General features: G+C 52.4%; 1 protein-coding gene across 1 annotated transcript in view; it reads left to right on the top strand.

The window, feature by feature from the left end:
- The first annotated feature begins 11,990 nt into the window (after positions 1 to 11,990).
- Positions 11,991 to 25,381, top strand: part of ASS1 (argininosuccinate synthase 1) — a 50,391-nt gene continuing 37,000 nt past the window's right edge. The window contains exons 1-4 of the mRNA XM_065928246.1: positions 11,991 to 12,048; positions 18,864 to 18,973; positions 21,127 to 21,195; positions 22,502 to 22,690. Of these exons, the coding sequence (XP_065784318.1) occupies positions 18,869 to 18,973; positions 21,127 to 21,195; positions 22,502 to 22,690 (363 nt within the window). The 5' untranslated portion in view covers positions 11,991 to 12,048; positions 18,864 to 18,868. The remainder of the gene's footprint in view (positions 12,049 to 18,863; positions 18,974 to 21,126; positions 21,196 to 22,501; positions 22,691 to 25,381) is intronic.

Raw genomic sequence — 25,381 nt, 5'->3', positions numbered from 1 at the left:
GTATGGAAACCATAAAAACGTCCGTGTTTACCAGTTTGGTTTCTTCCTCCAGTTATTTTGCTTTGGTAAGGAGGGGCTTTGGGAGGGAGACCACCGCCCTTTAGGTCCTGGTGCTCCAGTCCCCTGGTGAGATAGGGCTACCACGGCGCTCCCCGTGGATGGAGCCCAGGCTCCTTGTGGATAGGGTGGCCCTGGCACCTCTCTGGGCTCAGTTTCCTCAGCCAAAAATATGAAAATCTGAGAGTGCCCCCAACCCAGGGCTGTGGGGATAAATTAAATGAAGAAGGAAATGTATCACACAGACAGCAGCTATCCCTGGTAGCAAAAAGTAATTCTTAATTAAAAATAATTGCTAATTGTATTTGAGGAACGAAATGTTTCCTGCCATATCAGTAAACAAGGTTGTCAGAGTCAGTGATTGCAGCCCTCCAATGTGAGCTGGCGAGCCTCAAGGAAGCTCAGGATGTGAAAAACACAGGAACCTGACCCCAGGTGGCTGAAGTGCATATGAAAGGATTCAGTTCAGCGAGCCTTGCATCCTCCCATACATAGAAAAGCACTCCATTCCTTAACATGGGACATGTGGTTTCCTTTAACAAAAATCTTTTAATGTTCAGCCTACCTGCCCTTTGTTGCAAAACTTCTGTATAACCTGGCTCCTACCCTTGCCTCCTCTGAGCAGTTTTCTCAGGCTCATTTGAGATGCTACTGACCAGGCTTGAAGTCCTAAAAGTTGCCACCGAATAAAACATGAGTCTCAACTTTTAGGTCGTAAATACTTTTAAGTCGACGTATTTAATGAATTAATTACATTTGATCATTTCATCATCCACTGGAGAGTCATTAGGTCCTACTTATGTGCCAGACAGTGAATGTAAAATTCCTGCGCTTGTGAAGTTTATGTTCTCATGGCAAAGGTTTGTAGACGGCAAGGAAATGAAGAGTGAAATGTGTATCTGTCAGTTAGCAAAAGTGCTGGGGAGCAGAGACCCAAGGAAGGTGGGTCTGCACAGCCATGCAGAAGTCAGTGGAAGGGCGTTCTGGCAGAAGGAACGACAAATGCCAGGGTGTCCCAGGCAGAAGGATGCTGCAGCTCGGCGGGAGGAGGGGTGGGGGGTGGGGAGCGCGATCAGAAGCAAAAGAGGGTCGGGCAGATTCTGGGGGTCTGTGGGGCCACTTTGGGGTCTTAGCTTCCACGGGGTGAGCTGTTGAGGGACACGATTAGAATGTCTGTGTTTGTAGGGGCCTGTCTCCAGTGAGCTGGGAGAGGAGTCATCAGAAGCCCAGCAATGCTGTTCCTCGCGCTCCCCACTCCCTGCCCTCCCGGCCAGGCTGCCCACAGCCCCCTGCTCAGGGATCTCTGTGCCAGCTGCCCCTAAACACAGCCTCTGGCAGAAAGAGGCCGTTTCTCTTGCACGTGCTTCTGGAGAGGATGGGTCCTTTGTCCCAGCTCCCTTTGGTCAGTGTGACACTCACCTTCTGCCTAGCATCCCCAGCCTCTCATCTGGGCAACAAGAAAAGCAGTTATTTCCCACTAAGGGATGCATGGCGATCAGACTTCATAAACGGAGCCCTTGCAGCCATGCTGAGGTGAACAGAGGAGTCTGTGTGCATTTTATAGTGGAGAAAAGGACACTCAGAGTGAACAGGGTCCAGTCCCTTGCCCGATAGGTGACTGGTTAGTGGTTAGACTGGGACTCCCACCAGCAGCCCCAACTGAATCTTCCCCACGGTACTCCCAGTTTCAAAGTTTGTTTCTTTTGAACCAGGTTTCCTTGGTTGCTGAAGACGGTATAGAATCAGCCTGCAATGCAGGAGACCTGGGTTCAATCCCTTGGTCAGGAAGATGCCCTGGAGAAGGGAATGGCCACCTACTCCAGCATTCTTGCCAGGAGAATTCCATGCACAGAGGAGCCTGGCAGGCACAGTCCATGGGATTGCAAATAACCCTTCATTTTCTCTTGAACTGAGGGTCTGTGAACATTTTCTGTAAAGGATCAAAGAGTGAAACATTTTGGCTTTGGGAACACATTAAACTTCTCCCCTGGCCATTGCACTGCAAAAGCAGTCACAGTCAACACACAGAGGAGGAGTGACTGCCTTCCAATAACACTTCATTTGTGTTTTAAGTTCAGTTCAATTCAGTTGCTCAGTCGTGTCCGACTTTTTGCGACCCCATGGACTGCAGCACGGCAGGCCTCCTATCCATCACCAACTCCCAGAGCCTACTCAAACTCATGTCCATCGCTTTGGTGATGCCATCCAACCATCTCATCCTCTGTCATCCCCTTCTCCTCCCGCCTTCAATCTTTCCCAGCATCAAGGTCTTCTCCAATGAGTTGGTTCTTTGCATCAGGTGGCCAAAGTATTGGAGTTTCAGCTTCAGTGTCAGTCCTTCCAATGAATATTCAGGACTGATTTCCTTTAGGATGGACTGGTTATCTCCTTGCAGTCCAAGGGACTCTCAAGAGTCTTCTCCAACACCACAGATCAAAAGCATCAATTCTTTGGTGCTCAGCTTTCTTTATAGCCCAACTCTCACATCCATTCATGACTACTGGAAAAACCATAGCTTTGATTAGATGGTAATGTCTCTGCTTTTTAATATGCTATCTAGGTTTTAAAGTTCATGCAGTTTTCATGTGCTGCAGAACAGTCTTTTTTTTTTTTTTTTTTTTTAAGCCATTTACAAATGCAAAAACCATTCTTAGCCTGTAGGCTTCATGAGAACAAATAGGAACCACAGTTTACCAATCGCTGGCTTAAAGCACAGAAGTTGCCAATGGTGGAATTTCAAGCTGGGTTGGTGAGAGAGTCCAGGGAGGAGGAAAGAAGGGAGGGAGGAGCTTCCCAGTTCCTCCTCAAACCCGCTTTGTCCGGGGCCCACCTGTAAAAACTATCCTTGGACTGAACAACCTTTTTTGTGCAGCCCTAGGGGCCATGGGTCACAACTTGAGCCCTGCCCTTTGCTGGGCTGTTAATATTTTATGGAGTCAGGGACTTTGCCGCCCATGAAAGGGTCAACCCTGGGGACGTGGCATTGAGTGGTGAGAATTGCTGCTCTCCCGCCTCCTCTCCCCAGACTCACGCTAGCCCTTCATGTTTGTCAAAGTATTTGTTGACTGTTCAATGCCCTATAGACCTGAGTTTATTTAATTCTCCCAGGAACTCCAGCGATTAAAAAAAAAAGTAATATCTCTATTTCACAGATGAGGGAGTGGGAGCTCAGAGAAGGTGAGCCACTTGGCCAAGCTCACACAGCACAGAGGGGAAGAGAAGGACTCAAGGCAGCCTCCAGGCTCCCCTGCCTCCAGTCTCTGAGAAAGGAGGATGGAAAGGAGCAGGTAGGCCAGGAGCAGGATGAAGAGGAGAGACATCAGCAACTCTAGACCTGGGGAGCCGCCAAAGCAGGGTGTATTCTGTTGACTTCCTCCCACCCCCATCTCCTACCCCCTACCCCGCTCCGCCTTCTCTTCTCTTAAATTTCCCACCTGAAGCTCAGAAACAGAGACAGGTGAGAGGGAGCGATTGCTCCAAGTCTACCCCAGCCAGGGGCAGACTTGGCCTGGAATCCAGGCTGTGATGCCGAGTCCTGTGCTTCCCACGCCACCGTCATCCCCAGAATGATCACCAAGGGGAGGAGGTGCCTCCCAAGGAAGCTCAGCTGGCCCCAGAGAGGTGTTTTCTACTCTGCTTTTCCAGCTGCCGCCGCCATTGGCCAAAACCCCATCCAACTGCCCAGCCTCCTGTTGCCGCCTGACCTCTGAGGCTGTTCTGAACCATCAGGGGTGGAAAAACAGCCCTGCAGGTCACTCATTAAACTCCCTGATGCAGCTTTTCCAAGAACCCACTCTGGACTGCGTGTTCCCTTTGGGTGGGGACAGTCAACCCGAGGTCCAGCCCAGAGGGCACTCCCTGTTCCTGGGGCCAGTGCCCAGATCTGGACAGCAGCAAAGAGGCTTCTGGTGCCAACCACGAGATCGTCGCAGGGTGCGGGGCTGGGGTCTCTACACACCCAGGCCCCTCCATGAGCTGCACATGCAGAGCTCTTGTGTGGCAGAGGAGAGATGGGGGACAAGAAGGGCCTACTCTACGGTCACAAGCTGCATCTATGTTTACAGGTTCTCGGGGGATTCAACAAGGTCACGTCCATTGAGCGTGCCCTTCAGTTCAGACAACGGACCTCAACAGTCAGAGCTGACCCTGAGAAAAGCCACCTTGGATGCAGTGTGGAAGGTGCATTAGAGCAGGCAGTGAGCATAGGCAGGAAGACAGAGGAGGTGTCTCCTGCAGGGGTAGAGGTGCCAAGGGAGGGTGATCTAAGACAACAGCAGTGAGGGGACTGCCCTGGGGGTCCAGAGGTGAAGAATCCACCTGGCAATGCAGGGGCCTCGGGTTTGATCCCTGGTCGGGGCATTGATATTCTACTTGGCGTGAGGCTACTGACCCTGAGCCACAGCTAGAGAGTTTGTGCGTCACAATTAGAGAGTCTGTGCGCCACAGTGAAAGCTCTCACGTGATGCCATGAAGATCTGAGTGCCACAGCTAAGACCCGATGCAACCAGACAAATAAATAAATATTGAGGGAAAAACAACAACAACAACAACACAGCAGTGGGGAGGAGGAGAAGAGATCAGAGCCCTCATGCTCCTGCATTTTGCCACTGGAGACTTTAGGTGTCTACTAGGCACCAGTGTGAGAGACGGCACATGACCAGGGGCCAACCGGTGGGAGGAAGGGAAGGGTCAGACAAGCAGCCCCAAGGAACAGTGTGCGTGTGCAAAGACCATAAGACAAGGGACAGATTGGTATGTTGAAGACACCTAAAGCAGGCCAGTGCTGCTGGAGAGTGGCGGGCGAGGGCAGAAAAGGATGTACAGGGTTCTAGATTTTATCCTAGGAGGGATGGAGGGCCATCAGAGTCTTTTTAGAAATCATTTTAATTCATTGGTATTTCACAGTGTAGCTCTAAACTTTAAAAAATCTTTTTAGAAAAGATCTGTTATCATACCAGTATCATACTTTTAAAAATCAACAATAATTCCTTGCTATTATCAAGTATCCTGTCAGTGTTCAAACGTCCAATTCCTCATAAAGATATTTCTTTTATGATGAAAAAAATTCCAGGATCCAAATAACGTCTACACATTGTGATTGATTATGTCCTCTATGTGTGTTCTAACACAAAGTTCCTCTGTCTCACCTTTTTTTTTCCCCTTAAAAATAAACTTTATTGAGATATTAATAGAATTATTTGGGGAATGCAAGTTTGCTTTAACATCTGAAAATCAATGTAATTTACCACATTTACAGAAAATTATATGATCATCTCAACAGATACAGAAAAAAACATTTGACAAAATTCAATACCTACTCATGACAAAAACAGAAAAGTGAATTTCTTCACCTGTAGAAAATATCTAATAAAACCCTGCAACTAACATCATACTTAATGGTGAACGACTGAATGAATGCTCCGCTAAGATCATGAACAAGTGAAGGATATCAACTCGGACCAATTCTATTGAACACTGTACTGGGGTCCTCGCCATTGGAATAAGGCAAGAAAAAAAGGCGCAAAGATAACACAGGGGAAAAGTACAGGTGTCTCTCTTCACAGCCTATGTTACTGTCCACATAGAAAACCCGAAGGTATTTACAAAAGTCTGCTAAAATTAATCAGTAAATTTAGCAAGGTTGCAGGAGACAAATCCAATATACAAAAATCAGTTGTATTTCTATACATTAGCAACAATCAATTGGAAAATAAAAACTTAAATATCACTTAACAATAGTATCAAAAACCTTAACATACTTAGAAACAAATTTAATGAAAGAAACAAGACCCACACACTGAAAACTATAAAACATGCTCAGACATCTGAGTCAAGATGGATCTGTTGGCACTCGGGTTGAAAATGAGGACTTTTGTACCAGCCATCAGAGATGCCCCAACCTGTCAGGTGTTATTTCTCTAAATGAAAGACTTGGGCATTTGCCTGAGAATAGACTTCCGCCTGGCAAGTCATCCAAGGTGTCCAATAAAATTTCCATCTCAAAGCTGGGCTCTGGGGCCCCAAGAAGTTCTGTCTCCTCCTCCAGCACAAGAGGCGACCTGTTCACACTGATGCCACGGATTCCAGCCACTTCTCAGGACAGCCACACATTCTTTCCCAAGTGGAGCGTGTCCACACTCACCTAGTCCATTTACAACACCTCAGCAGCAGCAGGGATCCGTTTTCTTTTAAATTAATTTTATTGGAGTATAGTTGCTTTACAACTTTGTGTTGGTTTCTGCTGTAGAGCGACGTGAGTCAGTTATGTGTATACATATCACTTTTTTCCTGGATTTCCTTCCCGTTTAGGTCGCCACAGAGCATGGAGTAGAGTTCCCTGTGCTGTACGGCAGGTTCTCATTAGCTCTCTATTTTATACACAATAGTTGTATGTGGGAGAAGGCAATGGCACCCCACTCCAGGACTCTTGCCTGGAAAACCCCATGGACGGAGCAGCCCGGTAGGCTGCAGTCCATGGAGTTGCTAAGAGTCGGACACGACTGAACGACTTCACTTTCACTTTTCACTTTCATGCACTAGAGAAGGAAATGGCAACCCACTCCAGTGTTCTTGCCTGGAGAATCCCAGGGATGGGGGAGCCTGGTGGGCTGCAGTCTATGGGGTCGCACAGAGTTGGACATGACTGAAGCGACTTAGCAGCAGCAGCAGTGTATATATGGGGGCTCCCCTCGTAGCTCAGTTGGTAAAGAATGCACCTCCAATGCAGGAGACCCCGGTTCGATTCCTGGGTCAGGAAGATCTGCTGGAGAAAGGACAGGCTACCCACTCCAGTATTCTTGGGCCTTCCTTGTAGCTCAGCTGGTAAAGAATCTGCCTGCAATGTGTATGTATGGCACATATATGCATTGTCTATATGTATATATGGCAATCCTAATCTCCCAATCCATCCCACCCCTCACACTTGATAACTGTTAAGTTTGTTCTCTACATCTGTGACTTGATTTCTGCTTGGTAGATAAGTTCATCCATACCATTTTTCTAGATTCCACATGTAAGTGATATCAATGATGCTTGTTTTTCTGACTTACTTCATTCTGTATGACAATCTCTAGATCTGTCCACAGCTCTGCAAGTGCCACAATTTTGTTCCTTTTTATGGCTGAGTAATATTCCATTGTATATATGTACCACATCTTCTTTATCCATTTTTCTGTTGATGGACATTTAGGTTGCTTCCATGTCCTGGTTACTGTAAATAGTGCTGCAATGAACATCGGAATGCGCGCATCCTTTCAAATTCTGGTTTTCTCTGGATATATGCCCATGGGTGGAATGGTTGGGTCATACGATAGCTCTATTTTTAGTTTTTTAAAGAACATCCATATTATTTGCTGTAGTAAATGTGCTATGCTTGTTGCTTAGTCGTTCAGTTCTGTCCGACTCTTTGCAACCCCATGGACTATAGCCCGCCAGGCTCCTCTGTCCATGGGGATTCTCCAGGCAAGAACACTGGAGTGGGTTGCCATGCCCTCCTCTAGGGAATCTTCCCAACCCTGGAACTGAACCAGGGTCTCCTGCATTGCAGGTGGATTCTTTACCAGCTGAGCTACCAGGGAAGGCTGTAACAATTTACAATCCCACCAACAGTGTAGGAGGGTTCCCCTTTCCCCACACTCTCTCCAGCATTTATTGTAGGTGTTTGTTTATTTATTTATTGTTTGTTTGTAGGTTTTTGATAATAGCCATTCTGCCCAGCGTGAGGTGACACCTCATTGTAGTTTTGATTGACAGAAATATAGATCAGTGGAACAGGGTAGAAAGTCCAGAGATGAGCGCATATACCTATGGCCACCTAATCTCTGACCAAGGAGGCAAGAATATACAATGGAGAAAATACAGTCTCTTCAATACGTGGTGCTGGGAAAACTGTACAAAAGAATGAAATTAGAACATTTCCTAACACCACACACAGAAATGAACTCAAAATGGATTAAAGACCTAAATGTAAGGCCAGATACCATAAAACTCTTAGAGGAATACATAATGACATAAGTTACAGCGATATCTTTTTTGATCCACTGCTTAGAGTAATGAAAATAAAAGCAAAAATAAACAAATGGGGCCTAATTAAACTTAAAAGCTTTTGCACAGCAAAGGAAACCATAACAAGATGAAAAGACAAGCCTCAGAACAACCGGAGAAAATATTTGCAAACAAAGCAACTGACAAAGGACTAAGGCAAACAGCTCCAGCAACTCAATAACAAAAAACACAAACAGCCTAACCAAAAAGTGGGTGGGAGATCTCAACAGACATTTCTGCAAAGAAGACATACGGATGGTCAACAAACACACGAAAAGACATTCAGCAGGGAAACTTCAGGTCTTCTAGCTCTGGGTCCTGCTGGTCTATATCCTTAAAATATTCTCAACTGAGATTTCACATCAAATAAAGGAACTGTTTTGTGACACGATGTATTTCAACATTATCTCAGAGATACACTTCTGGTTTAAAACAAAACTGAATTCATCACAAATGAATATCATCTCAAATTGTAGACTGACCTGAGTTTCTTTTTCTTTGCTCGTATAAACAGCCACAAATATTTCTGAATAAACAGTTTTAACTTTTTTTTAATGTTAGAGAATGTACAAAGATATAAATAAATGGAGAGCTATACCATGATCATGGATTGAAAAACTCTATATTGTTAAGAGGTCCATTCTCCCCTAGCTGATATACAGATTTGTTGCAGACCCCAATCATAATCCAAGCAGGCTTTTTACATAAACAGACAAACTGTTTCTACCATTTGAATGGAAATGCAAAGGACCTGGAACAGCCAAAACAGTTTTGAAACAAAATTGGAAGATCTATATTATCTGACTTGGAGTCTTACTCTAAACTTACAGCAATCAAGATGGTGTGGTACTGGCATAGATATAAATAAATAGATGAGTGGCACAGAAGGAATCCAGAAATTGGGCAACACTTATACAGTCAGTTAATTTTCAACAAAGGTGCTAGACGCAGTCTGATGGGGAAAGGAAGTTCTTCAACTAATGTTGCTAGAACAACAGGGGAAAATGAGCCGTCCAAGATCAGTTTATTCTCACCTTGATCTGTGCCTCTGGACAACCATCCCCCCGCTGCTCAGAGGGCAGGCCTGCTAGCAGCTGGGCCTCTCCCTTGCTCGCAGAGGGCTGTGGCCTCACCCCTCCTCACAGCACCAGTGCCTGGGCATCAGGGAGGGACAGTGCCCCGGGCTGCAGCCGGTTCTGCAGCAGGGAGTAAAGGTCCCCACAGCCCGGGAACCAAGACTTCGGCTCCTCTATCAACTCAACTTAAGCCTGAGCTAGAGCAGAGGGTTTGGGCCAAAGCTCCAAACCCCAGATTCTAGTTCTGCTCTGCCACTCACATGCTGTGTGGCCTTGGGGAAGATAACACACTAGGAGTTGCAGGTTCCTGTCTGTAAAATGAGTTTGATAATAAAGGTGACTTCATATAGGGTAGTCATGAAAGTCAAATGAATGTAAGCATAAAAATGTGGTTAACTAAATTTTTTTTTTTTTAAAAGGGGGACTGCAATTCGGGAGACCTGGGTTCAATCCTCGGGTTGGGAAGATCCCCTGGAGAAGGGAAAGTCTACCCACTCCAGTATTCTGGCCTGGAGAATTCTATGGACTGTACAGTTCAAAGAGTCAGGCAGGACTGAGCGACTTTCACTTTCACTTTCCCTGGAGGTCCAGTGGTTAGGACTCTGCCTTGCAATGCAGGGGACGCAGGTTCGATCTCTGGTCAGGGAACTAAGAACCCACATGGCGCAAGGGAACTAAGAACCCACATGGCGCAAGGCAACTAAGCCTCAAGAGAAGCCCATGTCCTGCAACGAAGATGCCATGTGCTGCACCTGAGACCTGGGGCGGCCAAATACAAAAGTAAATCAAAGATTTTTTTTTTTTAAGCATCTAGTGAGAGCCATGAGGGTTGTGGTTATGGCCCAGGTCCATCCAGACATCCTCGGGACTGTTGACCTTACTTTCTCTTCTACCCCCATCCCCTCTGCCCCCATCCATCCTAGGCTGGAGTGGCTCAGCTCCCACCCCACCCTCTTCCTAAGGTCTGGGTAACAGGGCTTCTCTCTGGGGCCACCATGACTCTGGAGAGTTTGGGAGAACATTAGACCTGGCTGCCTCAGTTTCCCCTCCACTTCCTCTGTAATAGCTCCAAGGAGAGGGGCCCCCTATCCATCCTCGCCTTCCCCAATTTTCTTGAGGGGCAGTGACATCTTAGAGGAAGAAACAAGGATGGAGCACAAAGTCAGAGGATGGAGACGTAGACAGCCCAGAGGGAATTCCCTGGCGGTCCAGTGGTTAGGGCTCCGCACTTCCATTACCGGGGACACGGGTTTGATCCCTGGTCAGGGAGGCAGTACAAATGAGGAGTCAAGGCTGCAGGGGGTAGGAACCTGCCCACAGCTGCATGCGCCCTGGGGGTGTGCTGTTCTGTGGCCAGAGGCTCTGTGAGGCCCAGAGGCGGCCCTGTGAACAGGCTAAGGGGACCCAACCACCACCTCTCTTCCTGCAGGAGGTGACAGAACTCACCTAGCCCCGCAGAACTCACGGCCATCACTGCCACTTGTGAGACTTGGGTGCCAGAGGCTGGTGGGGGCGAGGTACAGAGAGCTGCGGCTCTGCTAGGAAGTTGGTTTGATGCTTCCTCCCTCCTGAAGGACGCACAGCTACTCAACTGGCCGACGTGCCTGGGTGACTGGACCAGGGGGTGGGGCGGTGGGTAGGGGACCGGCGGGCCAAGGAGCTGAGAGTGACTAAGCCTTCACCCCTCTCTGCCAAGGCTCCCTTTTTCTGGCTGCTTCTTGTCTGCAGGAAGGGGCCTGGGACAGGGCCACCTCCTCACCATGACCCCCTCTTCCCCACCCTACCTCTTTTCCAAGAATGAAGGAATGGCTAACGCAGCATAGCTGCCTCAGGGCTCCCACCCCTAGGAGGGCCCAAGGCAGGGAGGACTTGGGAAGCTGCCCTCAGTCCTAACTCAGGCGTTGCCTTTGACAGGTTGGGACCCGCTGTTTTATTGGGTTGCGGTTACTGGGTTGCGGTTACCGTGATTGATGCTTCGGGGCCTATAAAACCAGGCTGAGAAACTCCTGACAGAGAACCTTCTGAAGGCCAGACTGGGGTCGCAACTCCCTGTTTATTTTGCAAGCAAGAAGCTTCGCCTCTGTGAACCTCGATTTTCCCTTCTGCTCAATGGGTTAGCAGTGAGCCAGTCTTTTTTTTTTTATCCATTTACTGGGTGCGCTCAGGTCAGGTGCCAGGCTCTGTGGAGACAGCCAGGGACCCGCCCTGGACTGAAGGATGAAGCTCAGACCTTCTAGGGTCATCCCCTCCACCTCCGTTTTCTCACTAACGCCATGGGCTCGGGGCTCGCTGGGGGCTGGAGTGAAGCGAAGGGAGGGAACTGTGAGGTCTGCAGCAAGGCCGCCAGCGGACAGAAGTGGGCCTGAAACTCACGAGCCTAAGGAATTTTTTTTTAATTCCACAACCACGGCTAAGCTCTTGAGTGTTCCCCACTGACCAGGTGGAAAGTCTGGCAGGAGGGGTTGTCACCCCGTCCGTTGCGCGGGTTCCAGCCACCGCCTCACCAAGCGGAGCCCCCAGCCCGCGGGCCGGAGACGGGCAGGGCCTCGGACTAGGGCGGGGGAGCTGTCGGGAGGAGGAGTGGGCAGGGAGGTGGGATGGTGGGGGAGGAGGGGCGGGGGGGGGGGAGGAGGGAAAGGGGAGGAGCCAGGAGGGAGGGAAGAGCCTGGCCCCGCCCCGGCCGCAGGTGGCCGCGAACGCGGAGCGGCTCCTCCAGGGGGCCGGGCCCGGGGGCGGGGCCTGCGCGCACGGTCCCCCGCCTTATCCCCCGGCCACCACCCCCGGGCCCTGCCCCCCGGCCCCGAGCTTAAAACCCGGGATGCGCGCCGAAACCCGCCCTGCTCCGCCGACTGCTGCAGCCGCCGGTCGCCTGGTAAGGAGGTCCCCCGCCTTCCCACTCCCCAGCCTAAGTCTCCCTCTGCCCGGATCCCTCCGAGGACCAGCGGAGGAGGCGGAGGGGACTGCGCGCCCCCCGCCCCCGGTTTGGACCCGGACCGGAGGGAAGGGGACCGACGCCCCGACTCCTGTTGCTCAAACGCCGGGCGGCCGGATTCCTGGCTCCCTGGGGATGGGACCCGGGCGCGAGTCCGCGGTTGGGGGGGCCGCTGGGGAGCAGGTCCGGTTACTTGCCGCCTTTGCGGGCCGAGGTCCTTTCTGGATCTTCTTCCTTCTCTGATCCAATTTCCTTCATGCCGCGAACCCCACAAACGGAGAACCTCGGGAACCCGAAGGGTGTTGGGAGGGCGGTTCCCGATCTTGTTTGCCCCCGCTCTGACCCCCGTCTCTGTCTCCGCTAGAACCAGAGTGCCAGCCTCACCTTGGGCCCCCCGTGCGCCCCCCGGGGGCTTGGGCATCTCGGCCCCTCCCGCAGCCCCGCCTCAGTTTCCCCGAGCGGGTGGGCTCGGGGGCTCCAGGCAGCCCGCCCCGAGGGGCCTCGGGTGTGGCTGGGCTCCTTCCTCTGCAGGTGGGGGCTGGGAGGCGGGTCGGTCGCCCGCCTCCGGCTTCTGGAAGGGCTTCGCGTTCTCTGGCCGGTGGGGTCGGCCGCCTCGCCCGGCCGCGGTGCCCGGTTTCCGGCTGGCACCGGACTGTGGGAGGGGCCGCTCCGCAGGAAATGTCAGCCGTCTGGGTGGCTGTTGCCTTTGGCCCCTTGGGCGGCTGCGCCCTCCAGGGAAGGAGAGGCTGAAATGAAGAAACTCCTCTCCCAACCCGCCAGGGCTCTTACCGAGGAGGTCCCGTGACCCCAGTGCCTCCCCTCCCACCGCCACCTCAGTGTTCCTCTCTGCGAAGTGGGGGCGTCTGCTCCCGACAGCGCCGTCTGGCTGCTCCTCCCGGGCAGGAGCAAACCTGTCCTTTCCCCAGGGATGGATCAAATAGGTCCTGGGCTTTGATCCCTCCCCTCCACGCCCGGAGGAGGGGCAGGAGAGGGCAGGTTTCTGGGGCCCCGCGGACCCCAGCCCTGAAGGCAGGCACAACTCCACGACTAGCTGAGGCTTTGGGTCAGCCTCGCAGCTTCCCGAGCCCCAGTTTCTCCATTCCTCGTGGCTGACGCCGGTTCAGGGCTCAGGGAACAGTAACAGGATGTGTACTGTTGGGGGACTTCCCTGGAAGTCCAGTGGTTGAGATCCCCTGCTTCCACTGTGTGCCTGAAATCGAATCAGTCGTGTCCAACTCTTTGGGACACTATGGATTTATAGCCTTGCCAGGCTCCTCTGTCCACAGAATTCTCCAGGCAGGAATACTGAAGTGGGTTGCTATGCCCTCCTTCAGGGGATCTTCCTGACCCTCTTATGTCTCCAGCATTGACAGGCAGGTTCTTTACCGCTAGTGACACCTGGGAAGTCTACCCACATGTCCCCGGGCAGCCAAAAAAAATTAGGAGGATGTGTCCTGTTGAGAGCGGGGCCTGGGTCCGTTCGCTCACTGTCTGGGGAGTGGCCCACCTGGTGCTGCCATGCTGGGGGCTCAGGAGTCGGGGTCCCTGCCCTCCTATCTTAGGTTCTGGTGGGGGAGGGAGGCTGTGGGGGTGGGGGCTGCCCCAGGTGGAGCCCGCTGCGCGGTTATGCCAAGTGATACTGGCTCTGTTGAGTGCTGGAGAGTGAGTTGGTGAATCCTGCCCACTGAGCACCTAGATCCCAGGCCAGGCCTGGGGCGGGTAAAAGAGAGAGGCCCCGATCCAGCACACTCTTGAGCTCCCCTGAGTACCCACCTGTGCCCCCTGCTTCCCCTGGGCTTATGTGGTCCCTTGGCTGGGACGGTAACTTGGGCCCAGGACCCCAGGAACCTGACTTGGGGGTGAGGGGCAGTCGCAGACTCACCTGCTATGCAAGCGCTTTCCTAGCACCCCATCTCATCTTGGTCCTGTGAGTCCTGGGAGGCAAGCCAAGACTGCCAGATGCCTTCATCCAAAGGAACGCTGAGCACACAGCCTCTGAAGCGAGCGCCTTGCCTCTGGGCATCCACGTGGAGGGAGATAACCTCTCTGGAATTCAGGGTCTAAGGCCCTGATTTTCTGCTGAAACACTTTGGGCAAAGTTGATCTTCCAGACTTTGGCTCCTTCTTGTGTGGCAGATGCCCTCCCCTGACTTGAGATAGGCCAGGTACCCAAAGGCATTTTGATAGAGTAGAATAAACAAATGAATGAACTCACCTTTGCTCCATAACCAAATGTTATTGGGAGACGGTTTGAATGATAGCCTGTCACCAGGGCCTGGTGAGGTCTCCTTAATCTTCCTACCTCCCACCTCCAGACATTCTTATCAAAACTGGAGTTTCAATCTTCCTAAGTCAAGGCATTCCCCGGTGACCCCTCTACCCTGGCGGAAGAAGTTTGCTGGAGCGCTGGTGGCATTCCCAAGACAGGTCAGCATTCCTGAATTGATCCTCAGGCCCCAGGAACTTGCAGCTGACAACCAGCTCCGTATGTAGCCTAGAGCACCCTCAATGCCCTCAACTCATCCATCAGATACAGAAATTGTTCCTCTGTGCCTCACCAAGTCTGTAGATGAAATGAGCTGAATGTGTCAACCTGACGTTCAGGCTGAATCCTGATAGCGGCACCTCCTGGTCAAAGTGTGGAATTGCAGCCTGGCTCTATCAGACATGAATGAGGGCAGCCAAAGGGTTCAAGTTGCAATCCTGAAATGAGCAAACCCCTAAGTCAGAGAGAATTCTATGACTTAGGTAGAACCAAAAATGTTTTTAAAACGTTTTTAAAAACTCATGAACCCAGCTCGACAGTTAGAATGTGAGGGAGGGGTTCCTGAGGAAGAGTCAGGTGACTGTAGCCACAACATACAGAGAATTGGTGATTGGTGATGATTCATGGGTTTCCCAGGTGGCTCAAGGCAGGAGACATGGGTTTGATCCCTGGGTCGGGAAGATCCCCTGGAGAAGGAAATGGCAAACCACTCCAGTATTCTTGCCTGGAGAATCCCATGGGCAGAGGAGCCTGGTGGGCTACAGTCCATGGAGTCTCAAAAGAGTCAGACGCAACTAAACAACAGACAAGTCAAGTGAATGGGAGACAGTCTGTGGTCCCCGTGAGGCCAGAGAGTGTAGGACAGAGAGCAGCAAAGAGCAGGTGGTCTGCAGTCGGCGTAGGTTTCGGTCCCCCAGCACTGCCACCTGCTAGCTGGAGACCTGGGCAAGTCTTATAATTTTCCTGAGCCCGGGCTCATCATCTGTAAACAGGTGGTAATAATAGCCCCCACCTTGAAATGATGCCCGTGTGGCACTAAACTTAGTAACTGCTCTTGTCATCCTAGCTCTGACGCTGTAGAGCCGCATGAATTTTCTTAGTGCTGAGCAACTGCCCAGGCTGGCGGGGCACGTTCACCGGGAGCTGGCAGCATGGCTCTGGCCAGAGCCCTGGAGAATGCCCGCTTCCTTGCCAGCTAAGGTCAGGCTGGCAGGCGTCTTGGAATGAGGCCCCCTTCTTCCCTTCCCAGGTGTCCCTCTTTGGCAGCCAGTTGGCCGGACTGGCCCCGGGAGCCAGGGGCATGAATGTTCTCAGCAGAGGTCGTGTGCCTGGGAGCTGGGGCACCTGCCCTGTGCCCTCCCTGGAGGTTGGGGCGATGGCGAGGCCCGAGCTGGGAGGATGGCTGAGTCCTCAGGCGGGAAGCCCCGGGTCCTGGGGCGTCAGAACCAGAAGGACTTTCAGGCGGTGGTGCCGATGGTGATACTGAGGCTTGGAGAGTAAGGGGCTTGCCCAACAGGGGTAGGGGAGTTCGGTGGGCACAGGTGTGGTGCCCAGCTCTGGGCTCTGGGCCCCTCTCGGAATCTTACTGAATCCACAGTTGCTCCATGGAGGGATGGGCTGTTCTTGCTCTCAGCTCCTGGAACCCAGGTTGGGAGAACCCAGCCACTGCGCTCTGCGCTACTCTCTTCTACTCCCTCTCCCCTAAACCGAGGCCTCCTTGCTTGCTTGGCTTCCTTTATGTTCTGCAGCAAGCAAGCTGCCAGGACCTTGCTGGTGGGGGAAGGGAACAGCTTCAGCAGGAAGGCAAGAGCAAGGCCAGTGTCAGATTGCATCATATTCTCAGCCCACCTGCCCTGCTAGTCTCTCTACACACGCAGGCCCAAACACGCCAGACACACACACACACACACATACACGTGTGTGTATGTGCAGACAGAGGTACATGCATACAGTCTCAGGTACATGCTCCCAGGGAAATGCAGGCATACATGTGCACGCACACACACACACACATCCCTGCACGCAGGCACACGCTCCAGGGTGCACACATTCCATCATGAGGTTCAGACCCGGAGGCTGAGGCCCTCCGCCTGTGTCCTGGCTGACAGAAGAGGCTCACGAGTTTCCGGATGAGAGTTTCCAGATGAGAGCGTGCACGGAATTCCAGACGTGGAGGGGATTTTAACCCTCTATTTTTATAGGTGAGGAGCAGGCCTCCAGACAGCAAAATCAGCAGCCTTGTTCTGAGCGCCTGCCACCTGCCAGGCACTGAGAGATGGTCCCTGTCTCCGCAGAGCTCACAGCGGGCGGCGGGGGCAGAGTGCATCGTGACTCTGCTGTGATGCGCCGCAGATGGGGGCATGGTGCGGGGTTGGGGGCGGTCACTGAGGCAGAACCAGGCAGGCCCAAGTGGTCTGCCTCCATGGGACCGCCCCTCCCTCACTCCGGGGCCCGTCCTCTGGTTCCAGGGCCTTTGGGGGTTGGCAAAGTGGGGGTGACCCCTAGAAGCTGGGGAGTTTGGGCCTGCCTCACCTCTCCCTGTCACTCCAGGTTGTCTGGGCCACCGGCAGCTCCCCACCCCACACCTTATCCCAGGGGTCCATGCCCTCCCCCACCCCGCCCCAGAGAGGGTAGCCTTGTACTTTTGAGTGTAGCTGATCTGAGCTTGAATCTGGGTTCTGCCACTTAGTCAAATGAGGCCTTGAGCAAGTTCTTTAACGCAAGCCTCAGTTTCCCTGTCTCTAAAATGGGGATGACACAAGTGGAGGCCATCGCCTATAATGGACACATTCACTATCTTGATTGTGGTGGTGATTTCATGGGTGTAGACACACCAAACCTTTTAGCTATATGCAGTTTATGGTTATTTGTATCTCAATAGAGCTGTACAAATAATGCAACATTACTCTCCTCACCCCATCCAGCCCTGTTGCACAGAACTAGGAGCTAGACAGGTGGCTCTGGGGGTCCTGAGTCTCCCTGCTCAGCGAGGCTACCCAAAGGGGAGTCCAGGGGCTGGGTAAGCTGGGTTCATGGCCTCTGGTGTCACCCAGCTGCTGGATCAAGACAGGTTCTGGAAGCCGCAATCTACTCTTTCAACCTCAGGCACCTCTTACCTTGAGTCCTTCCTGCCTCCCTCCCTCCTGGATGGCCTGTTGCCCAGCTGCGGTTGCTATGGGCACAGCTGCTGGCCCCACCCTGCCCGGGACTGCCTGGCAGGTGGTTGAATAAATGCCCACTGAAGGGGGGGCGTCTTTGACGTTTATCCATCAGAACCGCCCTCAACCTCACTGTTCATGAGATGTTTCCCCTTCCTAGTCCCAAGGGCAGGAAGGACATGTGAGCCCTGAGACTGGCCGGTGGGCAGTCTGGTGAGATCCCAGGGACTGCACGTGGCATAGGGCTTCCCATGTGGCTCAGACGGTAAAGAATCCGCCTACCAATGCATGAGACGCGGGTTCGATCCCTGGATCGGAAAGATCCCCTGGAGCAGGAAATAGCAACCCCCTCCAGTATTCTTGCCTGGGAAATCGAATGGACAGAGGAGCCTGGCGGGCTACAGTCCACGGGGTCGCAAAGAGCCAGATGCAGCTGAGCACGGACAGGGAGAGGCAGGGCCGCGGATCCCCCTCTGCACAGGGGGCGTTAGTTGGTCTCCAAGCTCCTCCCAACTAATCTTTCTGGAGTTGAGTTCTCTGAGGTGTTTGGGTTCCGTTGTGTTTCCCCTCTCAGAGGTGATTGCATTTGAAAAGAGCCTAAAACCCCTTTGTGTGAATGTTCACTGGGCCCAGGTGGAAGAGGTCTGGGGGGGCGTGGCTCTGCCCCCAGCATCCTGTCCCCCAGAGAGCCGAGAGGGCACCCTGCCTCCTGGGAAGAGCCGAGGTTCTGGAGCCAGACAGACGTGTGCTCTGCAACCTCGAGCTAGCCTTTACCTCTCCAAGCTTCAGTCTCCGCCTCCCCAGCGGCAGGCATGACGCCCGCTTCCTGGGGTCAGAGTGGGGGTGCTGGGTAATCTGTATGCGGCTCCCAGGGCCATGCCTTGCCCTGGCCCAGCTTAGCGAGGAGCTTAGCCAGGAGCTGTGTGGGTTGCCTGAGACTCAGGAGGTGGCCCCTCCCGTCTCCTGATGCTGTGACCTTGGCCTCCTGACCTTGGTCCCAACAGCTCAGTCTTTTGTTTTCTTCTCCAGCTGGTGGAGGATTGGCTACATCCCCCACCTCAACCCCCCGCCAGGCTCCAGCATGGTCTGTGGGGGTGTGCAGGGTCAGGGTCTCCCAGGGAGAATGGGGTGGTGAAATAGGTGTGGCTGCGTGAAGTGTCAGCTCCTCAGCTGCTCTTGATGACAGCTGAACATCCTGTTCCAAACCCCATGGCAGCCTGTCTGAGGGAGAAGGCTGCCCAAGGCCAGGAGGGAGCTGCTGGCAGGGGCTGGCAGGCGGGGTGTTGGGGGCTGGCTCCGGGTCACTCACATTCCTTCTTGCCTCCCTCTAGTCACGATGTCCGGCAAAGGCTCCGTGGTTCTGGCCTACAGTGGGGGCCTGGACACCTCCTGCATCCTCGTGTGGCTGAAGGAGCAAGGCTATGACGTCATTGCCTACCTGGTGAGGGGGCACCCGGCGTGTCTGTCTACCTGTTGGCCCTGCTGCCTACTTGCCCCCTGTTACTAATCCAAGCCTGTCTTAAACTGTAGGGAAATGCTTGTTTCCTGTCTCTTTCTGTTGGTGAGCTCCTTTGCTGCCCCCCAGGTCTGAGATGCGCCCCGGAGCATAAAGGAAGCTGGCTGTTCGTGTACTCACTGAAGCAGGGGTGGGGGCACCAGGAGTGAGTGTGGTGGAGCTGCTAAGCCACCCTGCCCAGAGAGGGTCCAGGCGCTTGTCTTGGGTCTGCTAAAGACCATGGAAAGTCACATAAACTTCCCCTTTCCTGCAGCCCTCAGTAATTCAGCAAAGATCTAGGCTCCTACATGGGCTAAGCTAGATGATTAGAGATCACCTAATTCTGGAACAGCAAATAGGCCACAGGCCATAGGTAATAGATTAACTAAGATGCCACTCCCCCATCCAGGGTCCATAGCAGATATCCCCAATCAAACCAGCTTCACTTCTGATAAACCTGGACATAACCTCTGAGTCTTTCTCCATATGACTGGCAAATTTTAGAAATCCAGCTTAAGCCAAACAAAACCAAAAATAAACAAAACAAAAAAAGAAAACCAACACAATACAATTTTTCATATAACCGAGAAGGCCAGGATATGGTGGCTTCAGGCAAGGCTGGATCCAGGCGCTTATCTGGATTTTCCTCCATCTTGGCTTGGTGTCATTCTTGGCCTCTCAACAGGGCAGGCAAGGCTCTCCTCATCCCCTAGTCTTGCCAGAGAAAGGAAAGCTTTCCCCAAAGGCTCTGATAGAAAAGCCAAAGGAACACTCATTCACTGACCCAAGTGTCTGCCCACCACTCATTTGTCAGTATGGTTGTCTCTTGGAGGCTTGTCTCTATAGTGAGCAGGAAACATTTACTCTCATCCATCCCTATGTGAGGGCTTCTCAGGTGGCACTAGTGGTAAAGAACTTGCCTGCCAGTGCAGGAGATGTAAGAGATGCAGGCTTGATCCCTGGGTAGGAAGATGCCCTGGAGAAGGAAATGGCAACCCACTCCAGTGTTCTTGCCTGGAGAACTCCATGGACAGAGGAGCCTGACGGGCTACAGTCCATATGGTCACTGAAGTGTCTTAGCACTCATATGCATCCCTGTAGAAAGAGGTCCCAGGAGAGAAGGTTCTGTTCCCAGAGGAAGTGAGGAGGGAGCACTGGACAGGAGAAGTTCATTATTGTTAAGAATGGTTTGCAGTTAAAGTCAGTCTACCACTGGAAACGGTGCTGACCCCATGCCACTCAAGTCGGGGGTGAGGGTGAGGCCCGGGGAGGGGAAGTACCTGGCCCACAGCCCCTGCTGAGAGCAAGCGATGACTTTGAGTAAATGCAAAGAGCCTGGAGTGTGTGCATCCCGCCATGGCAGCACAGTGGGCGGTCCAGATCCCAGACTATCACCAGGCAGATTTAAAAGCTGAGTGACCTCAGGAAAAGCACCTGCAACTGGACTCTGGGAACATTCTGAAATCTGCTGAGCGGAATCCAGGGTCAAGTCTGGGCAGGAGGCCAGAGTGTAGCCAGCAGAAAACACGCCTGTGTCTAGACGGGGCTGTCAGAACCAGGGGTCAAGCTCCAGCAGGGGGACAGCTGGGCACGCCTAGCCTGGGCCTCTGCTTCCCGCCGGCTCTGGTGCCTGGGGCAGTCAAGTTGCTAAACGTGGCTGGGGCAGTGAGCGGGGAATCAGGCAGCTGCTGACAAGCCAACCTTTGAACTGGCTTTGGGGGAATTTCGGGAAGAGGTTGATGGGTTCACAGGCAGCTTTAGACCTTTAATACAGTGGCAGCGAATGTTGCAACCCCCAGGCCAGGTGCACAAGGCCAGATTCAGCCTGTCCGACTCCTTGAAACTGCTTTCCAGAGAGCTCCAAAGAGTACGGCATCCCCAGACCCTGGTTCTTGTCCTTTCTCCTTCCTGCTGTGACCTCAGCCATCCAAAGAAAACCACCTTCATCTGAAGATGGTTGTGTGTGAAAGACACCTGTCCAGGACTCTCCCTCGGGTGGAGACAGTGCGGTGGGAATGGCGGGGGGGTGGTGGTGACACTCTTCTCAGCTCTTCTTTCTGCCCCTGGGCTGATGGGTTCTCTCTGCTTCTGCTTGTCAGGCCAACATCGGCCAGAAGGAAGATTTTGAAGAAGCCAGAAAGAAGGCAATGAAGCTCGGGGCCAAAAAGGTACCGAGTGGGAGGCAGGGTTTGGGGCTGGAAATGGGATCTGACGTGTTGGAGGCAGCTGTGGGGGCTCCTGTCCCAGAGCTCCTTGCCCCCCATGCCCCTTCCAGTTGGTCCTCTTGCTTCTAAGAGTATGAGGTCAGTTCCTTCCGCTTTTGGTGTGAGGGCTTCCCTTGTGGCTCAGCTGGTAAAGAATCTGCCTGCAATGCAGGAGACCTGGATTCAATTCCTGGGTTGGAAAGATCCCCTGGAGAAGGGGAAGGCTACCCACTTCAGTATTCTGGCCTGGAGAATTCCATGGACCATATAGTCCGTGGGGTTGCAAAGAGTCCGACACGACTGAGTGACTTTCACTTTCACTTTGGTGTGTGTACCATCTTCTGGTTTCTCCTAGCCTCTCTTCCACCCAATCACCTCCCCATCGGTCTACCTCTTCCTCATCCATCCATTCACCTGCCCACCCCTAATCCATCTACCTGTCCATCCACCCATCCTTCCATCCACTCAACAGTATCAGTGAGCAGGCCATAAGATGAACATGGCCATCATGGTCCCTACTCACCTAAACTCACAGTACAAAGGAACACAGTATCTGTGAAGTGCAATAAAACGCAATAAAACTCACATCAGAAGTATTAGGAAGCTGTCAAGTTCACAGTATCAGATACAAGTTTTCCATAATTCTAGTTTCTTTACTGGAAAGTTTTGAGTTTTATCATTGGCAACAAACATTTTTATGCAAAACATGGCCAAAAACCCAAGTCTTAATTGACCTTGTTTTGTCTGTCAGTCCTTCATTCAAGTATAAATGATGGTTTATGAGAAGAGTGGCTAATTTAGCTAGTAACTCACTTGGGCATGCAGTAGAAATGCTTTGTGTGTTTATCACATTTTGTGTTATTTAAGAGTTGGGGCTTCATCAGTGGCGCAGTGGTAAAGGATCCACCAAAAATGCAGGAGACACCGGAGATATATGTTTGATCCCTGGCTCAGGAAGTCTTCCTGGAGGAGGGCATGGCAACCCACTTCAGTATTCTTGCCTGGAAAATCCCATGGACAGAGGAGCCTGGTGGGCTATAGTCTATAGGTCACAGAGAGTTGGACACAGCTGAAGTGACTTAGCATGCACACACTCATGCACTCGAGAGTCAAGACTTAGCAAAAGTGAGTCGTTTTCTACTGCAGTTTCAAGACCACCATTAAGCATCTGTTAGCCGCGTCTGCCTTAGACGCGGGCCATTGGAGACTCTGTATTCTGACGGTGCCCTGTCCTTGCCAAAGCTCTTTCCCATGGACTGTTCTTCTGTAGGTGTTCATCGAGGACATCAGCAAGGAGTTTGTGGAGGAGTTCATCTGGCCGGCCATCCAGTCCAGCGCGCTGTATGAGGACCGTTACCTCCTGGGCACCTCTCTCGCCAGGCCCTGCATCGCCCGCAAGCAGGTGGAGATCGCCCAGCGAGAAGGAGCCAAGTATGTGTCTCACGGCGCCACAGGAAAGGTGAGGCCAGGCTGTGTGGCTGGGGAGGGTGAGGACGCAGGGGCCTGCCGGGGCGACGTGGGCAGCCTGTCCTGATGGACGGCCCTCGAGCACTTGTTGATTCTCCCCCAGAACAGTCTGCCGTGCCGTGGACAGACTGGCCCACCCAGCATGACTAAGATGAATATGTGGACAGACTGGCCCACCCAGCATGACTAAGAGGAATATGTGGACAGACTGGCCCGTCCACTCTAAGGGGAATATTTCTAGTAGCGAGTTACGGACAGCTCCACTCTGTGCCCCAAGTGTGAGAGTCCCATGTTCCCGGTGTGGTGGAAGCCATGTCACCCCATTTTTTCAAATCTGCCACTGAGGCTCAGGCTCATCTTTTTCTTTTTTCATGCCTAATATTATTTATTTCAAAACTATTATAAAAGATGAAAAACCACCAAATATCCATAAATAGGGGATTGGCTGCATAAATAACACAATGGTATGCAATGCAGTCACGAAAAGGAATGAGAGTGATCACCCAGAATGCATATAGTAAGTGAAAACAGGCAAGGTGCACAATTGTATGATGTCATGTACTACATTTTGCATAAGAAAGAAATACTGAGAAGTTAAATGAAAACTCTCCACAGTGAGTGGAAGGGGCAGGAATGGAATAGATGTCTCTATTGTGTTTGTTTTTTTTTGGCTGCGCTGGGTCTTCATTACAGGGCGAGAGCCTTGTTGGCTGCGGCATGTGGGAATCTTAGTTCCCCAACCAGGGATGGAACCCGAGTCCTCTGCATTGCCAGGCAGACTCTTAACCTCCGGACCACCAGGGAAATCCCTCTTAATAACATATTGCATAGATTTGATTTTGAAAACGTCAAGGTTGAATTTAAAAGATAAAATTCACTAAGTCATCTATCTCGAGAAACTGAAAGCAGATGGAAAGAAATGAACCTACTGTTTGTCCGGTCTGTGATGCAATCACACAGAAGAAAGAAGTATTCCAGTGTGAGCTTAGCACACAATACTCCACTTAACAGTAGTATATGTTCTGAGGTGGACATCTGGCCAAGGTCACAGCGCAGGTCATTGTGCAATGCAGTGGACAGGAGGAGGGCGCCCGTTCCCAGAGGGCTTGAGTCCCAGCTGCGTGACCTTGAGTAAGGGCCTTGCCTTTCCTGAGCCTCAGTTTCTCCACTTGCAAAGTGGAGAGGAGGCCCTGTCTTCATTTCCAGGGCAACAGCATCATAGACTGGTCGGTGTAAACACCAGGAACAGAGCCTCTCACATCTCTGGAGGCCAGAAGTCCAAAATCAAGGTGTTGGCGGCCCAAAAGTGCTAGGGAAGGGCTCCAGGCTCTCCCCTGGTATCCTTGGCTCATGGGTGCATCACCCCAGGCCTCCATCTCCACGCGGCCATCTCCTCGGGCATCTTCACATTTGTCTTCCCCATGCATGTCTGGTTCTGTGTCCAAATTTTTCCTTTATCCCAGGACACCAGTCATACCCACCCTAATGATCTCATCTTAACTAGATGATGTCTGTAAGACTCTATTTCCAAATAAGGTCCCATTTTGAAGGGCTGGGGGTGGTTAGGGCATCACCATACATTTTGTGGGGGATCACAGTTCAATCTGAGTCACACCTTCTACTTCCGGCCCTTGTGCACAGGAGGATAGATGGAAGGACGATCCTGGGGGTAGAAAACAGGAAAGCCCCCAGGAATCTTGCTAGGACAAGATCCCTAGCGATGCCGGTGGCTGTTTGGCGGTGTTACTGGAGACTCCTGCGCACTCAGTGGACACCCCGCCAAGAGGGATGGGCACTCCAGCACCCACGTCCTGACCGGACACAGCCCCCCACCCCAGGCAGCGTGGGGGGAGGGTGCAGGCCCCGGCTCAGTGTGACAGTGAGTCACACTCAGACCATGATGGACGAGATGCTGTTTGGGCGCTGGGCACCGCAACGGCCTTGATCTCCTTGGGCCCCTTGTCCCGCCCTCAGGGGGCCTGTGTCCCATCAAGGGAGAGAATGGACACGGGAACGGGTGGCTTAGCATCTGTGCCGGGGGAGCCATGGGGACAGCAGGCGGAGGCCGAGGGAAGTCTGTCCGGCAGAGCTCGGTCCTGGGCACAGAGTCCTGGGACGTGTGCCAGGTGGTGGGCAAGGGCCCGGAGACAAGGGGAGACTCCTGAATGGAGTGGGAGCTGCAGCCTGAGAGAAACCACGGGGCAGAGCTGGGCTGGGGCCACGCTAAGGCCTTCGGAGAACGCAGAGGTTCCGGACTCCCAGATTTACAGCTGGGTCCAGGTTCCGGCTTCCCTGCATACACTGTGTGACTTCATCCCATGATGAAGTTTCCTCATCTGTGCAATGGGAATAAAATAGAACTGGCTCATGGGGTAGCTGGGAGCAGTGACCAGGAGAATTTCAGCGAAGGGCTCAGTACAGACCTGGCACATCATCAATTCTCAGGGAGAGAGAAGTGCCCCACTCAATCACAGAATGAACCTCTCAGCCTCTTACCTGTTCATGACGAAACAAGCTGGGTAGTGAGCCCCCTGTTCCAAGAGGTATTCAAGCTCTGGCCAGGAAATGAGGATTATGGAGGGGCTCCTGCTGAAGAAGATCCCTCCAACAGTACCATCAGGACCAAGGGTGGGTGGCTTTCAGTGGAGTGAATGCATGTATGGTGGGTCTGCCCCTGGCTGGG

The sequence above is a fragment of the Muntiacus reevesi genome, chromosome 3 (assembly GCF_963930625.1).
Source record: "Muntiacus reevesi chromosome 3, mMunRee1.1, whole genome shotgun sequence".
Taxonomy (NCBI): domain Eukaryota; kingdom Metazoa; phylum Chordata; class Mammalia; order Artiodactyla; family Cervidae; genus Muntiacus; species Muntiacus reevesi.
Note: the sequence above shows the minus strand (reverse complement) of the source record. Positions and strands in the feature narration are given on the sequence as shown.